This window comes from Anarrhichthys ocellatus, unplaced genomic scaffold (assembly GCF_004355925.1).
Source record: "Anarrhichthys ocellatus isolate YVR2014 unplaced genomic scaffold, GSC_Weel_1.0 scaffold10, whole genome shotgun sequence".
NCBI classification, from domain to species: Eukaryota; Metazoa; Chordata; class Actinopteri; order Perciformes; family Anarhichadidae; genus Anarrhichthys; species Anarrhichthys ocellatus.
Window position 1 is genome coordinate 2,428,010 of NW_022280040.1, and position 16,433 is coordinate 2,444,442.

At 45.7% G+C, this 16,433-nt stretch overlaps 1 protein-coding gene across 1 annotated transcript in view; it reads right to left on the bottom strand.

Moving 5' to 3' along the window:
- pola1 (polymerase (DNA directed), alpha 1) overlaps positions 1 to 16,433 on the bottom strand; it is a 37,973-nt gene that overhangs the window by 18,514 nt on the left and 3,026 nt on the right. Inside the window, exons 11-33 of the mRNA XM_031850276.1 lie at positions 16,315 to 16,427; positions 16,079 to 16,192; positions 15,917 to 15,991; positions 15,662 to 15,800; positions 15,397 to 15,551; positions 15,209 to 15,293; positions 15,026 to 15,087; positions 14,629 to 14,718; positions 14,404 to 14,520; positions 14,147 to 14,322; positions 13,939 to 14,068; positions 13,230 to 13,349; positions 13,056 to 13,146; positions 12,851 to 12,978; positions 12,487 to 12,636; positions 11,505 to 11,627; positions 3,349 to 3,381; positions 2,937 to 3,029; positions 2,626 to 2,831; positions 2,397 to 2,529; positions 1,750 to 1,881; positions 1,375 to 1,549; positions 502 to 683 (exon numbers count right to left, since the gene is read on the bottom strand). Coding sequence (XP_031706136.1) covers positions 502 to 683; positions 1,375 to 1,549; positions 1,750 to 1,881; positions 2,397 to 2,529; positions 2,626 to 2,831; positions 2,937 to 3,029; positions 3,349 to 3,381; positions 11,505 to 11,627; positions 12,487 to 12,636; positions 12,851 to 12,978; positions 13,056 to 13,146; positions 13,230 to 13,349; positions 13,939 to 14,068; positions 14,147 to 14,322; positions 14,404 to 14,520; positions 14,629 to 14,718; positions 15,026 to 15,087; positions 15,209 to 15,293; positions 15,397 to 15,551; positions 15,662 to 15,800; positions 15,917 to 15,991; positions 16,079 to 16,192; positions 16,315 to 16,427 — 2,822 coding nt within the window. The remainder of the gene's footprint in view (positions 1 to 501; positions 684 to 1,374; positions 1,550 to 1,749; positions 1,882 to 2,396; positions 2,530 to 2,625; positions 2,832 to 2,936; positions 3,030 to 3,348; positions 3,382 to 11,504; positions 11,628 to 12,486; positions 12,637 to 12,850; positions 12,979 to 13,055; positions 13,147 to 13,229; positions 13,350 to 13,938; positions 14,069 to 14,146; positions 14,323 to 14,403; positions 14,521 to 14,628; positions 14,719 to 15,025; positions 15,088 to 15,208; positions 15,294 to 15,396; positions 15,552 to 15,661; positions 15,801 to 15,916; positions 15,992 to 16,078; positions 16,193 to 16,314; positions 16,428 to 16,433) is intronic.

Sequence of the window (16,433 nt, forward strand, 5' to 3'; positions counted from 1 at the left end):
CACACACACACACACACACACACACACACACACACACACACACACACGACCTTGGACTGACAAATGGTAGGAGATCATTGTGTGTGTGCGTTCATGGAGCAGCAGGGGTTATGGAAAGGCTTTTCAAGTTGTGGAGTCCAAACTATGCCAATGAAAACAGAGTCTGTATTGGAGCCAGGCAGCTGTCTAAAAATACAGACAGAGACACAATATGGAGGATGACTGAAGCATGAATCCCTCACAGGAAGTTTGACGGAAATTCCTCTCCACCCTCAGACTCTTAAAGGGTGTCTCTACTGATTAATCCATTATACCTGTGAAACACATTGTTAGTGATAGAATATACTTAAACTACAAGTCTCCTCGTCGCTACACTGATGCAGGACGTATACTTGTTGTATATCTTGCTCCATGGCCATAGAAAAACATGTAAAACCACAGCAGAAGACTAGTAAAGGAGGTTTGTGATGGCTAACGCAGTGCACGGGGACTTCTACTCACAGCTCCTTCAAAGACGCCGTCGTATATGTTGTCGGTGTCGCATTGAGGGCAGGTGAAGGTGAACCTCTCACAGTCTTTGTAGCGCTCTTCGTCGGTCAGCTGGACCGGAGCTCCCAGCGTGCCATCGGCCTCTTCCTCCCTCTGGTACTGCTGGTGAGCTCGGAACTGACTCGGGTCCAGACCTGGTATGGACAAAAGATAATTCTGCATGACACCACAGATTTATTTTTTTATCCTGTCGCATTTTCGTGTACAAAACAGACGAAATACTCTGGAATTTTTCCATTCAAACCACTTAATTTTATGACTATTAGACAACAATGAAACATCTATTTTGTACTTTTATTAGGCTGTTGTGACATTAGGTGTGACAGCCTTTCTATATTTGGCTGCCTCAGCTGTCACCAGACTATAAAACCGGAATCATTACTAATGCTAACACATACATAAAGAGAGATTAGTACTATCACTCAAAGTAAGCTGTGCCCCCGCAAATACCACACGGTCATTGTTTATTTATATAATAGCATGTCTGTAAACTGCAAATGGTAAATGGACTTGTACAGCGCTTTTCTAGTATTCTGACCACTCAGCGGAGGCGGGTATCGAACCGCCGGCCCTCTGATTGAAGGAGGACCCTGCTCTCCCACTGAGCCACAGTGTCACTTAATCACTACAAGAAGCGTTATGCGTGTTGGTGTCACTCGCTAAATTTTAATTAAATACTTTCACTGAACATTTTTTTTTTTTTCATTAATCGTGTAATTTGTCATATTTTGAAGGAAACCTGAAATTTCTCAAGTCATAATTCAACACCAGAGTGATGTGGGCCTACCCGCTCTCAATAACACTGAAGGCTTCGGTCTGACATACCCAGCCACGTGGCGATGAGCACGCTGTCGATGCCCTCGATGGGGTCACAGATGCGGGACACCACAGGGTGGACCTGCTGGGCCAGGTAGTACTGAGTGTCCACACTGAGACCCTCCTGCTTCTGGAGCTGCTCTAGAGCATAGGCCCTCTGATTGGCCGCCAGCGTGGAGCCGTCCTAGGGGGACAAAGAAAAGACAGACAGCGGTGTGAGTGGTAACTTGTACTTTATACTACAGTGTACACTAAAAATCTATCTTTGGATATTCTTGATTTTAATGATTAGCTGTTGAAATGTAAAGTAGAAAACCGCTGGAATGACTCGTGGACCAGTGTGTCAGGAGACTATATCTATGTTTCTCTCCTACACACACACACCTTGCAGATGATGTACGACACCGTGTCTCCAGATTTGACCCGGCGACCGCCCTGGGAGTTGATCCATAGAGCCACGTGGACGTGAGGGAGGCTCTTCTTGTCTGGATAGTCCTGAGGATCTTTAGTCAGAGCCTGGAGGAGAGAGTACGACAGCAGCAATGAATACAAAGGTATGGCCTGGGGGCGATTCGTCGACGCAATCGTCGAACATACGTCAATGCGGCACGTGCGTCTGCGCGTCACAACGATGGCCGCAGCCTTCATCGAACATTGTTATTCGGCGGTTTTATAATTCCATGTATTCGTGAGAAAACAGCTTAAACTAACATCACAGACTGTTGTTACAATCCGTGAATCGTTTCAATTAATTCCTTTGTCCCACACGGATGCAAAAATACATCTGCCTGTGATTATCTTAACTGCAGATTACTCCAGAGATGAAATGAATCCATATCATAACTTGTTGACGTTTTAAGCCAAGTACTTAAGTAAAAAGATGGATTCTCCAGTTCAGAGAACAGTTGATCTGTGTTGCAGCATTTATTTTGAATTTGAGGTCCAATCAACTTATCGGAAAAACTATTGCTAAATGTTTGTTTCACACTATTCAGATGTGGAGCCGTTCATACATACAGCCATGCCCTCACCTTGTTTATCTCAAACTGGTTGAGTGGAATCGTTTCGGCCGCTACTTTTTCTCCCACCTCCACCAGGTGTTTCTGGATGTTCTCCACAATGACATCACGGCTCTGGTCCGACAAGATTTGACCGATCACATAGCTGCAGGAGCAGAGGAACACACCAATCTAAATGGATACCTTGCACCGCCTGATGTGTGGCTTTCAGTCCCAGTTCGGTTTGGTTTATCTCACGTACTTGCCACACTCCTTGGCCAGGTCGCACCAATCTCTGCGGACGATGTCCAAGCCTTTGAGCTCCTGCTTGACGCTGTATCGTCCTTCGCCGTGGTTCTCCACCACCAAGGCGGCGTATTTCTTCTTCTTCAGCAGCAAAAGGGACTTAAACACACCGTCGATGTCGATCTCCAGCAGTTTGTAGAGCTTGTTTACTTCGGCCTTCACCTGGAAATAACAAACACACACACACATATGCAATCAGTGAAAATGTCAAAAAATCGAACTGAAGAAAAGCGATGCAGAACTTCTCTACCGCTGACACAGACGCACCTTATTGCCAAGTTTGTAGACTTCCTCCAGAGCCCTGCTGTTGGTGTTGATCATAATGGAGTCAGTATCTCCGTAGATGACTTCCAGATTCATCTGAGTCACATAAGTGGAAAAATGACATGAAAAAACGGTCTTATGAGGAAGACGATATATTAGCTTCAAATTAGGGCCGGACAATAACGTTTTAAATCATCATAATTGGGATATACATCATTTATCCTGATATAGATTTAAGGTCAAACCCTGCAAAGTTTTTAACAGTTTCCTTTCTTCTTCTTCTTTTCGTTTCACTGATGGTGATATGACAGTTTCCCATTTCTTTACACAGTCCTTTGCATCGTTATTGAACACTGAAAGGTCTTTTGAGTTTCCTTTACGAGATTAGTATTACGTTGGCTTGTTAATAACTCACCTTCTGAACCAGTTCTTTGGTGTGCATCAGAATCTGAAGGAGAACAGACACAACAGTATGAACGACAAAAAGCACTACTGCATATTACGCATTTCAGCACAGTAAACAAATAAATCACTGAGGAACAAACAATGATTAAATATTAAGTTTCCATGTTATTTATTCTGTGTGTGTGTGTGTGTGTGTGTGTGTGTGCGCAAGTCTTTGTGTGGACATTGGAGCAGAGCAGGTGACTTGCCTTTAAATGGGGGATAATTGGCTAAGAGGGCAATTATGAGAGCATGCTGTGACAGGCGTCTATTCAGCCCACACACATCCTAGCCGAGCAACACACACTCAAACACCTTAATGACTCGTAATGGCCTTTATCACCCGCAGAGTGAGTGACGGACAAATAAGGGAATTCTGTTAACGCAGGTTGTCCACTCTGTGTGTGTGTGTGTGTGTGTGTGTGTGTGTGTGTGAGAGAGAGATCTGAGCAGCGGAGGGATCCCAACAGGTGGGGGCCCAGAGGAGGGGAGGGCAGGGGGCTTCGGGTGGCTAATCTGGGGGGTCGGAGGGATGGAACGCAGTGTGACCTGTCACCAGCAATCTGCTCCTCAATCAACCACGGCTGCATATATACACAACCCCGACTCACACCGGGCTCCGTGTGGGGACAAGGACGTGGCTATTTCAGAGTGTGAGGAAGGGGCGGGGTCAGGCTGGGGCTGGAGAGGAGGAGGGGGTCCACTCCCTGAAACCAGAGTGGGACTTGTAAGCATGCTTTATAGGCTGCTACATACCACTGTACAGCGGCGGGGGGAGGAGGGTGGGTTTGAGTCATTCACAGAACAGCCTCCTCTCCATTAGAGACTGCAGTCAAGGTCAAGGTCTCAACAAAAACACACACACACACACACACACACACACACACACTAAATTGTGTTGCTAAGCTTTGGTGCAGACAAAATGACTCGCCCTCCTCCTGCTAGTTTAGGAGGGGAAGAAAGGGGACGATGAAATAACGGGCTCAGAGTACAGTTGGAGAAATCTTCGGAGCAGAAACTAACCGTGATCTTTGACACAATGTCAATACATCTAACAAGCTAAATATTTTGCATATTTTTTGAGGGATAAAAGCCTTCAAATCGTGAATGAAATGGCTTTTTTAAAAGTTAAAATGTGACCGAGGCAAAACTAGATGTGATGTGCTCGCTCAGTCCCTTTGTGAGGTTCCACGTATTCATTTACATTTTTGACCATGAACTGGCCGGCTACTATCATGCTGGTGAAGGTTGGTACGGGGGGATATTTTCACTGCTTTATCTTGCTGTCCGACAGTGAAGCCGTTATTTTTTTAATCTACGTTCTCTTCAAAGCCAGCAGACTCCATTGACAAAAACATTTCACCTCACCGCACAGGACAGTTGCTGGTCCACGGCGGCCTCCATCGGTTACAGAGATGTTAAACACCCACTAACACAGACACTAGAGGAAGAGCTACTGTACCTCAGTATACATTGTAAAATCGCTGAAAGAGAGGGGGCGGGGGGGGTGATCAGAGAATAGATGGAAGGAAAGGGCAGAGGAGTGATGAACACAGAGATGTGGGAAAGACGGAGACGGAGCGAGGTGAGAATGCGTTGATGTAATTGATGTGTGGACTGATTTAGACGGGTTTTCCATATGTTGTCAGTCCCCCGCAGGACACAGCGCTTTAAGGAATGAACCGTGAAAGACAAGTCGTTTGACCATGATGCAACTGTCTGTGGGCGAGCGCTCATCTTTAAGCACATGCCAACACACACATACTATACGGACCAACGCAAACACACAGCCCCAGGGGGTACAAAGAGTGTGTGTGTGTCAGCACCGTGCATGCCGCTCATACTGGGGCAGACAACTGAAAAAGCTTGACTCGTATTACTTCATGTTCTCCCGATGCTGTGTCCTTCAGTGAAACCAAGCTGTCTTTCAACATCAACCACATTAGAGCTGTAGAGCTTTAATAATTAAATCGGTATATTTGACAGAAAATCAACGTTAACGTTCTCCTACTCTTCTTTGTTTGTAAACTGAATGTCCTGAGAATAAGAGACAGTGGTCGGATGAAACTAGACATTTGAATAAGTCAACATGAGCTCTGGGAACTTACGACTTCTCACCATTGGCTGGGATCTAGCGGTCCAAATGAATGATCAGATTTGAAGTCAGATTGGAATGGTTTCGTACTCACAACGAGTCGAGGCGAATCTCTCCTTCTCTTATGTTTCCGTGCCTCCTAACTTACATGAAAGTAATCCTCACATGAACAGCAGTCCCACTAAACTCAATAGACATTAAACCATATTTTAGATAAGCCTGCAACTTGCAGCAAATGGCAGCTTCAAGCTGTTGTCTGCTCGTCTGTCGCTATAATTTAGGAGCTGACAGTAGCACACGAGTTCAAGTGTTCCCACAGTATTTCAACACTGACGTTGCACAGCTTACAGGTGACATTTTCACTTTGAACTCCCCATTTCTAAAAACATAATGTACCCAACGATCTGCCTCGAAGACTTTGAGGACACACAAGACGTCACGGCATCCGACCCTGCCGACGTCGCTAAAAGATGGAGTCGGGCTAAGTGGTGCGGCTGTAGTCGGCAACACTCAAAGCTGCCAACGGAGGGAACGAGGGAGACAAGTGCGGGAGCACGGGTTCACACACACATATAACTCCCTCCCCCACTGATCAGGAGATCAGAGGCAGCATGTTAAACCTCAGTGCGGCAGAGGACCCTTGTAAAAAGAGCCTGGGGGCACCAGTGACGATTGTTTTGAAAAGCACTCAGCTGAAAAGCATTTTGAGATGACAGTCGGCCGACTGAAATAGCACCTGTGGAGGAACACACCACTGTCAGAGCTAAGGGGGGGGGGGGGGGGGGGGGGGCATGAGTATGCATGCACATACACACAAACAGACCCCCTCTCTTTCACTAACACAATCTCTCACACACACACAGATGCATAAAAGATTCGTAGTCTCTCTTCTGCTCATGTGAGCTCTCCTGTGCACACACCTCCATACACAGCCAGAGAATGAAAACCCTTCTTTCACTGAAATGATTTTTACTTGAATGCATGAATGCAAAGACAAAAAGACACACACACACACACACACACACACACACACACACACACCTGTCCTGTCAGATGCCATTGCTGTGTTCTCATGTCTGCTACTGGGAGGGTCAATCGGTTGTAAAGCTTCGTCTGCAGCCGTTGATCGAAAATAACTCGACAATGACAACAATCCTCCCGCTGGCTGCTCAGTTCAAAATGTGCTACTTCGATAGCTTAAAGAGGACACATCCCGATGTGTCACTTCGCCCGTGGCACAGTCACAGCAGTCACCAATGAGGTCGTAAAAATGTTGCCGGGCAAATAAATAAATGTTTGTGCAGGGAGTCGATGAGCGCATTCAAAATGTGATATTTCAGATAGCAGGCAATAAGTGGTTCAGGAAGATGACACGACTTTTGTCACTGCACAATTTAAAGTGTTTATTATTAATAGATAATTGGTTCAATAACACAAATGCAGTAAAGTAGATCAGAGGATCAAGTTCAGTACGTCATTAATCACAAAACGTTGAGGTTTTAATAGAAGTAGCAATAATTATCACCTCCTTGTCAAGTCAGCTAAAACCATGTACTAATCATCCTCTCATTTACAGCTCCGTCAGTGGCCCCCGACAAAGACGCCACATGTCGGATCAATCCGTAATGAATTATAATCCCTGCCATTAGCCAGGTCTCACATGGCCTCATTAGCAGGTGTTACTAACGTCGCAGTTTGGATTCCCAACCCTCGTCCTTTCCACTGTCGGCCCTCACTGACGAGCTGATGGAGCCAAAATAGCAGCGTTGCTCCCATGTGACTATTTGTTAAGTCCACTCCTATCAGGAGTAAAGCCAGCTCTAAGGGGCCACGGGCCCACGGAAACATGCAGCCCTCATTTCCCCAGACATGAGCATGCACACACACACACACAGAGATACATCAGCGTATGCAGGCTTATGTATTCTTAAAGCTAATTCGGGGAAATGTAAAAATGACCCATGTGAATCTGAGACCGCAGAAGCGATTGAGACCCTGAATGAAAGAAATGGCGACAACAATATTTACTCAAACCCCATCAACTGACAGACACACACACACACACACACACACACACACACACAATAGGGCGGTTTAGGTATTCCTGCGTCTAATTCGGGGAAATGATTTGTGATTCCTGAGACAAGAGGAATGATACAGAACCTGAATGAGGGACACCAGAGGCAACAACATTTACTTAGACTTCATTACAAGCACCAGCACCCTCACACACACGCAAGTGCACATAGAGGTTTAACCGAAACCAAACTTTGACCTCTCCACACCATCGGCTCCGTTACTCAGGCCCGCTTCTAGCCCTCACTCTGCATGCCGTCCAAAAATGTGAACTACGAGCTCCTGTCAGGCTGACAGGACAGACTCAATTACAGCAGAATGGCTTTCAGGAGTCATCCTCCATCCTGACACACACACACCTGCTAATGGCTGTCAGATTTGCTGTCAAAAGGGTCAAATGTCAAACCAATCTGCGTTCCTCCACAATCAACGGCTTCAACCGGCCCCTGTTGTTAACATCACTCGATTAGGAGCACGCACGCGCACACACGCGCACACACACGCGCACGAGTTTCTGTCCAGAGACAAGAGATGGTGTACGTGCCTTCTAAACCGAGCATGTCATAAAAGTGGCAAAGCAGCTTTTGCGGTGCCCTTTGACTGCTAACAGACACTTCATTTGCTGTGACTAGCAACATTAACGCAAGCATCGGAAATTAACACCGCCAGACAGCCAAATGCCACGGAGTATTTTTTTCCTGCAACTGATCTCTGATCTGTAAGAGCTCCTGTAGAAAATCCTCCATTGAATTCTCTCTATTTGTAAAGGGAAAACGGTCAGCTGAAGTCAGCGACACACCAGCCAGCGGTCAGCGGACAATAAAAGTCTTCCTGCCATAACGAACGCATTTATCAGCCTATTATAACCACATGCGTGTAAGTTGTCAGTGTTTCATATATCGGGTTCTATGCACCCAACTGTTCTCTGGCGAACATACAAAGGAACCCAAAATAACACTGAGGGGTTGAGGGGGACATCAATCTGTGGCTGTGTAATCCTAAACCTTCACCTTCCTCTTAATACCCATCATCCCTCCCCTTAATACCCACACACATACCAGGACAGAGCAGGGCCACAACAAATGGTCCCCGCGACAAAGGGCAGAGTTCGGCCAGTAGCACTTGTGCACACGCAATCGACACATGTACGTCAACACACACACGCACACACACACACACACACGGACAGATACAAGACACACTGAAGATGTATACACACACAAGAGTCGGGAGGGGAGCTAAGTGGGGGGGCTTTCCCCTCTTAACTTGGCAAGTCTGATCAGAAAGAGCCACCGCCAAGGGTCCGTCCTCCCCCTCCGAGCCCCCATCGTCTGCACCCTCCTTGGGCTGAGAAACCGCTGTGGCCCCCCGCCTGACCCATTCTGCCACAGGGGAAAGGGGGGGAAGGGGGGGGGGGTTTAGGCCTCAATATAAAACGAGAGTGAGAGAAAGATGAGAGCTAAGCCAATCAATAAATACGCACGACACATGCACATTCAACCCGCACGCTCGTCCGGACAGATGAAGGGGAGGGTGGATTTACACTGCGGACAGAGCAGCGGTCTGTGTACGTGTTACAATTACAAAAATAAAAAGCCTCCTAAATCTTGATATGAAAGGAGAGTGCAAATGTGACGATAAAACGGGGGGGGGGGGTGCAAACGGCAATACCCACAAATACATTAGAAACTAAACGCCGGCCAGCCTTCCTGGCTCGCTGCAGTCGGAAACTACCAAGAACTACTTGGCTTACGGGTATCGGACTGAAGCCCTCGGCTTCTTTGCCCGAGTCCGCCGGTGTACGAATGGTGTGATGGCTAACTAACTGTAGCATAGGCAATCCAGAAAACCAAATCATTAGCAGGGCTGGATAAACATTAGTGAGCAACTGAGTTAGTTCGACCAACTGGATCATATCAAGATATCAAAGATTTTGAGCAGAACATCCAACAAATAAATGTCCAAATATAGATTTTGGAGAGCACTTAATCACCATAAACATTATCGACAGCATCTCCTTTACAGCGGGACACCGTGGTGGTAGATGTCGCGCCCCAGCAGTATAAATAGATGCGTGTCTAGGATCATGGATACAAAGTAAACAAAACACTAAGGATCTGCTGCTACCTCAGCGGGTTGAGGGCCGTGTCAGGAAATCAGAACACTGTGGGGGGGTTCAGATCTGACTGGTGACCTTTTCATGCAGGTCTCTCCGATCGGTCACATCGCTCTCCACTGTATGCAGAGTACTAATGAAGTTAAAGACTAAAAATCGATTTTCACAGAACTGAGTTGCACAAGATGGCAGCAGCTGATAAAGATCACGCAAGATCAACGGAATCATTTTATCCCGTATGATAATAAGGCCCGCCCGGCAGGTCGGCAGTCAGCTACAACAGCAATGAATGCAGAGTTGTGTATAAGACCGCCTTTGTCGGCTTGGGTGGGCGGGCGATTGGGCAACATTCTTCTATCCTGATATAGATCATGTCATATCTTAACAATATAGATCACGATACAGAATTCAATAACTAAATAGTTTGTACGAAAGAACCAAATGGTTTTGTTTACTCCCGTGTGAATTAAAAACTCACTTAATTAAGAACTTTCGGAAAAGATTGAATCAGTATGTGCTTGTTATTATCAATTGAGACTACATAATTGTATATCATGATATCTCGATATGATTTCATCACGATGTGATTCCAATTATCACCCAGCCCTAATTGTAGGGTCTGTGAATGGAAACACATTACACATGTTTATTTATTTTTAACCCAACTGCCACAAAACACTTAAATAATGCTACAAGAGCCTTTGTTTACAGTTTGTTTACAATTACATTTGTATGTTTATGTGAAGGCTCTTTAACTATTAGGAGGGATGCAGACTTGAATCATCACAGATATTTAACAAGCCTGCATGCAACTTGCAAAACGCAGCACTGTCACCATTTCAGACGTGCACTTTGTGGTGCCACGTCCTGGATAAAATAAAGCCAGAAGGAGGTCAAATGTAATTACCCCATCCACCCCCTGCTGTTAACAAAGATACACGCAGTACGTCTGCAGGGAGAGAAACTCCCACCTGTACCACAGAATCAAATGTGCAACTTTTACAAAGTAGCTCTGTCAGCCCAACGACGAGCGTGACTGGAGGCACAAACGGACTGACAAAATAACACACACACGCACAGTTACTGCCATGCCCTCTATTAGAGAACACAATGAGTGTGTAAGGGGATCTTAATGAAGGACTCCCCTGAGGCAAAGCTTGACGCCTCTGCTGAGGATGTGTACTGTTCGAGCTCATTAAATGAACATGAGTACTATGACAGACATGGTGGGGAGAGAGAGTGTGTGTGTGTGTGTGTGTGTGTGTGTGTGTGTGTGTGTGTGTGTGTGTGTGGTGTTCAGTTACGATACCAGATTTAGCCATTTGTGTCATGCAGGACACATGCCTCTGTGCGCCGATTTATTGAGCGTGCGCGCCTATTTTGTTCCATGTTGAAAGAAGTCATTACACAACCGTACTTTGCATGCAGAGAGTGCGAGCGGCATGTGCGCGTGTGTGCGTGCCATCTGTGGCAGTTTTGTTAGTGGAAAATACTTACACGGAGCTATTGATATCACCGACAACACAACAGGTCTCTTATCGTGACAAAATGAACTTGAGGGAATAATCATATTTGGAACAGGGAAGGGCACAGGGTGAGGGAGGAAGAGATCGTGTTGGGGGAGAGAGAAAAGGATGACAAACGTGAGAAATAGAAGATGAGGAAGAAGCCAGAAAGAAAAAGGGAATAGAGGAAGGAGTGGTGCACGGTGTGAAAATTGATGCAGCAGTGCCCTCTTGTGGATGAAAGTGGACTCGAGGATATCGTCATTATTTAATCAGTATCGAGTGTGTTTTGAACGCTCAACTTGCTTTAATTGTCTTCTGAGGCGTTGACTCACCTCTCTGCCCTTGTATGTGACCAGCGCAGCGAGTGGCTTGGCGTAGAAGCGACTGTAGCTGAATCCCAGGCAGCCGTACATGCTGTTGGCGGTCAGCTTCAGGGCCTTCTGACGAATGTCATACTGAAAGGACAGACGGACTCAAATTATACTTTCCTTGAAAACTCAAAAAATGGTTAAGAAATCGTCTCAAAAGGTAAGTAAAAAAATGTCAGACGACGGAAAAACATCACAGTGACATGCAAGCCCACAGATGTTCTTCACCACGTGTGGTTAGATGGTTCACCTCCTACAGTTGTGGTAACCATGTCTGTTCAAATTAATCTGTGGATTTGAGTTGCACTTCAATCATCCGAATCCAAACGATCGCCATTTTGTCAAACGGCACCAACGCGCCGACTGAATGACGCTGAGAGCAGACGACGATATGTTGCTCACTCAAAGATGTCCGTCTGCACACCAGTGTGATGATGATGAATATCTGGCTGAAATAAGCGTGCTACTTGCTGTAGTGATTTGGATTTTTGTCCCCATACTTCGGCAAAACAATGACAGTTAGGAGCATAATGAGCCTACAGATGGACAGAGAAGAAGTCCATTATTCTGCAGGAGTGTTTGGATGTTTGTTGATTTTTTCCCCTTAACAAAAAAAATGGTCACCAGTTGTAGTATTTTTTTTTAAGTGACATGATTTCAAACACAATCACAGGAGCAAGCTACACAGTCATTATAGCCTCCTTTAAAGCCTCCGGGTGCGAGTTAAATACCTAAAAGATGTTGTGTGCACTATCACTTCAAACAGCCTCAACATCAGTAAACACAGTCTTACACAACAACTAACTTTAAACAATAGGAAAACAATAACCTTTCAAAACAAACAAAAAGGGAGGCGAGTGTCCCCACAAACTTGAATTATGAACAACTGTAAACACTGAACAGTGTGTGTGTGTGTGTGTGTGTGTGTGTGTGTGTGTGTGTGTACCTGCAGGTAGAGGTCTGGGCTGATGTCCTGCTGTTTCATCAGCTGTTTGACCTGTTTACGCCGCTCGACCAGCTTCCTGATTTCTTTGGGCAAGATTCCCATCTCCAGGTTCGTGTCTGGAATTTCGGGAATCTCCTCCGACCAATCCTCCTGTTACCATGGACACAAGAGATGGAAGTTAGCTGGAAAGTTTTCTCTGGTGGGAAGAAGAAAAAAAAGTCTGGGGCTTACGCCTCTGTACCAGGTCATTGGGATCAATCTATTAAGTCCGTTACTGTGAATAGTTTTAGATAATTCATCTGTTAATTAATCTTCTTTGTTACAAAAACACACCAGTTTCTACAACAAACATATGAACAAACACCTCATTCTTCTTCTTCTGCGTGTTGAGAGCCTCCCTCTGTACGGTGGTGAAACAGATGTTGAACTCCTGGATGATGGAGGGATACAGGCTGTTGAAGTCAAGCAGCAGCACAAACTTGTCGTAGAAGCCTGCAGAGAGAAAGGGAGGCTATAGAAACATGTACACAGACAGAAAACCAGACAGAAAACTGAGAACACGGACGTACCAACTTTAGGATCCAGCACCAGACCTCCAGCGTAGGCGGCCTTCTTCTTCCGCTTGCCTTTCCCCGCATCCACATCGTCTTCTCCCTCGACCTGCGACGAAGAGAAAAAAAACGAGCGTGAAACATTTGTCACATGACCATACGTCACTAAAGAATAATGTTGTGAGGCTTTACCGTTTCCAGCTGGGTCTTTTTGAAGGAGGGTTTGTCGGGGACGATGTAGTTTTTGTCGTGGAAGGCGTGAAGCAACAGGAACTCGTTCCTCTCAGAGCGACCGCCCATCAGAGTACGAGACTGCAGAGACGAAGCAGGAGGCAAATAAACCAGAGGTTAAATATAACCGGGGCCAGCCTGAAGGCTCAGTGGTGATGATATCTTTATGTCCCATTGTAACTGAAGTTTGTAGTGTAATTTGTAAGTTAAAGTGTGTACTTGCTGAAACACACTCGCTGATCATTATACGCTGGCTCTAAACTTTGACAACGGCATATTTAAAGATTTTTCTCTTCATTCACAGGAAAAGAAAGCCTTGCTTTTGTCTGCAAACCGTTTTGTTTCCAACTTCAATTTTCTGTATTTTGAGTTGTGCAATAAGCGAGAAGAACTGCTGTCAGGAATTCAAAAACTTCAATGATTGTCCATCCCATGTGTTTATTATTATTATTGAAATAATGTCGGTAGAGAGCCAGATGCATTTTAAGTGCGTCAAGTTATTTGGATGTTGATATAATGACATTCAGCATATTGTGGAGTGACGGCAGTTTTAATTGTAATCTGCGCTTCCTGTTTGAGCTCAGGAAACAAGTGTCGAGGACGGCTTTGCTGTGACATTTAATGTTTGTTTGTCTTGCAGCTGTGGGCGACTTGTTTAACGAAGTGTTACCATGACGTTGCCAGCGATGTTGGTGATCTGCAGGGCCAGCGGCAGCACGTTGAGCTCACACATGAGCTGGAGGATCAGCTTAGCGTCTGTCCAGGTCAACTCCAACAGGTAGAGCAGGTGAGGAGAGTCACTGATACACACACACACACATATTTTAGGATACACAGCTTGATTTGGTTTGAATCTTTCCTGTTGAGGGCGTACGGACCTGTAGAGGTCCTTGATGTTCTCCTGAGGGACCGTGACTCTCTCCATATTCAACACCTGTGTAGCCAGTTCAGTCAGATGATAACTTTTACAGCGAATCAGCTCCTTGGCCGAGATCTCTACGTCGCACACCAGACGGCCGCAGGTTGCGCTCTTCTCTGCAAAGGCACCGCGACCCTGCAACAGCGTACAGTGATGTACAATATGGTATCGAAATATAAATATATATATATTGCTCTGGATTTTTCTTCTTCTTACCCCTAGTTTGGGCATATTAGACCTCCTGAGGCGTCCGATCTTAGACCAGTGGGGAACCTTGCACACGCTGATCCTCTGCAGAATCACCTCCAGGTCAAAACCAAAGATGTCGTGACCCTGCAGGAGAAGGAGGAGGATTAGCATACTCATTTTTCACCGTGATGAAACACTGCGCCGTCATCTGAAACTGTATACAATCACTCCATGCAAACATCTTGTACTCACCACCAGCACATCAGGGTCGATTTTGTGCATCTTGGCCAGGAAGAAGCCCAGCAGAGTCCGCTCCGTAGCGGCGATCTCCACTTTACCGTTCTATCAGCAGAGGGTCATTTACAATGAAGACAACGGAGGCAAATATATACCCTCCATCAATTTAAATGGAAACCACTTATTGTATAAATTAAACCAAACTACCATTCTGCAAATTACTGTGGAAAATGATTTATAAATAATAAAGTTTACTCTATTTTTGTAGTCCTTTACCAGCAATTTCCTATCCCTGCTACATCTGTAAATATCCTGTAAATGTGTAAACCACTGATCTTTCTGCCAGTTATAAAACACAAGCTTTTCCTGTTTCTAGAACCAAGCTGAGCTCCGTAGCCTCGTGGACACTCACCTTCTTCCTCACAGCGTCTTGGAAGTCGTAGGGGAAGATGCAGTCAGCCGGTTTACTGATTACTGCAAAAAGACAAAAAAAGAATATAATAACGGTTACAAAACATTTCGCATTTTTACCGCTCTCTCAGATTTCTCCTTGTCAATTGAGCTTTCAAATTTTGAGTGACTTTAAATAACGTACCACAAAAATGGTTCTGGTACGGAGGTTGAGGTGGAGCTTTATCCATGTGGAACTGATAGTGGACTAGTGCAGCCAGGGACACGATCTGCAGTGGAACAATTACAGCATCAGGTCGTTGCTCACTGAGGATCTCAGCTTTTGTCTGAGCACACCGTAAAATAACACAAAATCCCCCTCTTCATTCTGACCTCGTTGTGGTGCGTCTTGGGGTTCTGGATGGTCTTGAGGCTGATGGACATGACGGTGATGGGCGGAGGGGACAGGTCTCTGACCACAGTGACCAGGTCACTCCTCAGGGCCAGAGCCTCCACCTTACTCCAGCTGACCGGCTGGCCGATCAGCTCTAACACAGACAGAGTGGGCACATGTGCATTTTCAACACATAGAATGAATTGTACTCGTACAAAACACAGATCCAAGTTAAACTAAATGAAAGTCAAAAACCCTCCTTACGTGGTGTCTTGATGTCCAGCCAGCAAGGCCCTTTAATCTTCCTGCTGAGGAGGAAGTGCTCCAGGCTGGAAGTGTTGGTTCCAAAAACGTGGGAAAAGGTCGCCCCCTTAAGGCCTGAAGGCAGTGCAGGGAACTCAGCCTGCAAAAAAAAAAAACAACAATATTTACCACATAGACAAATAGGTTGTCATAGATAACCATACAGGCCTGGACCAGTGCTACGTAACATCTAGTAAGGTGTGCACATCCACTCACAGAATATCGGACTTCCAGGTACTCGCTCTGAGTGGACACATCAGGAATTTCAAAAGCGTAGCTCTTCTCCACTTTCTGTAGAGAAAAACAAAAAGCGCCTGTTACGTGACAAAAGAAAATACCACTTGTGCTGTTCAGTCCGTAACCACGGTTGGCACCGACCTTGGACTTGAACTTCATGATCCTGAACTTCTCGGAGAGTTCGTTGAACTCCTGGTAGACGTCCATCAGTCCTACGGGAGTGTCCGTCACCTCCCCCGTCTTGGTGTTCACTTTCTGTTCATGGAAAACAGGCAATAAAAGTATGAATGTATGTATGTATGAAGTATGTTTCCTAAAATCCTGCAATCTCATTTTCATGATATACGGGCAGTAATGCGACCGAGCGGGAAACTTACATATTCGCGAGGCAGGAAGTACATGGTCCGCTCGATGTTCCTGACAGTGACGCAGCAGCTCACATGAGACTCCGCAGACTCAATCCACACTTTCCCAAACAGGTACACCACACCTAGGC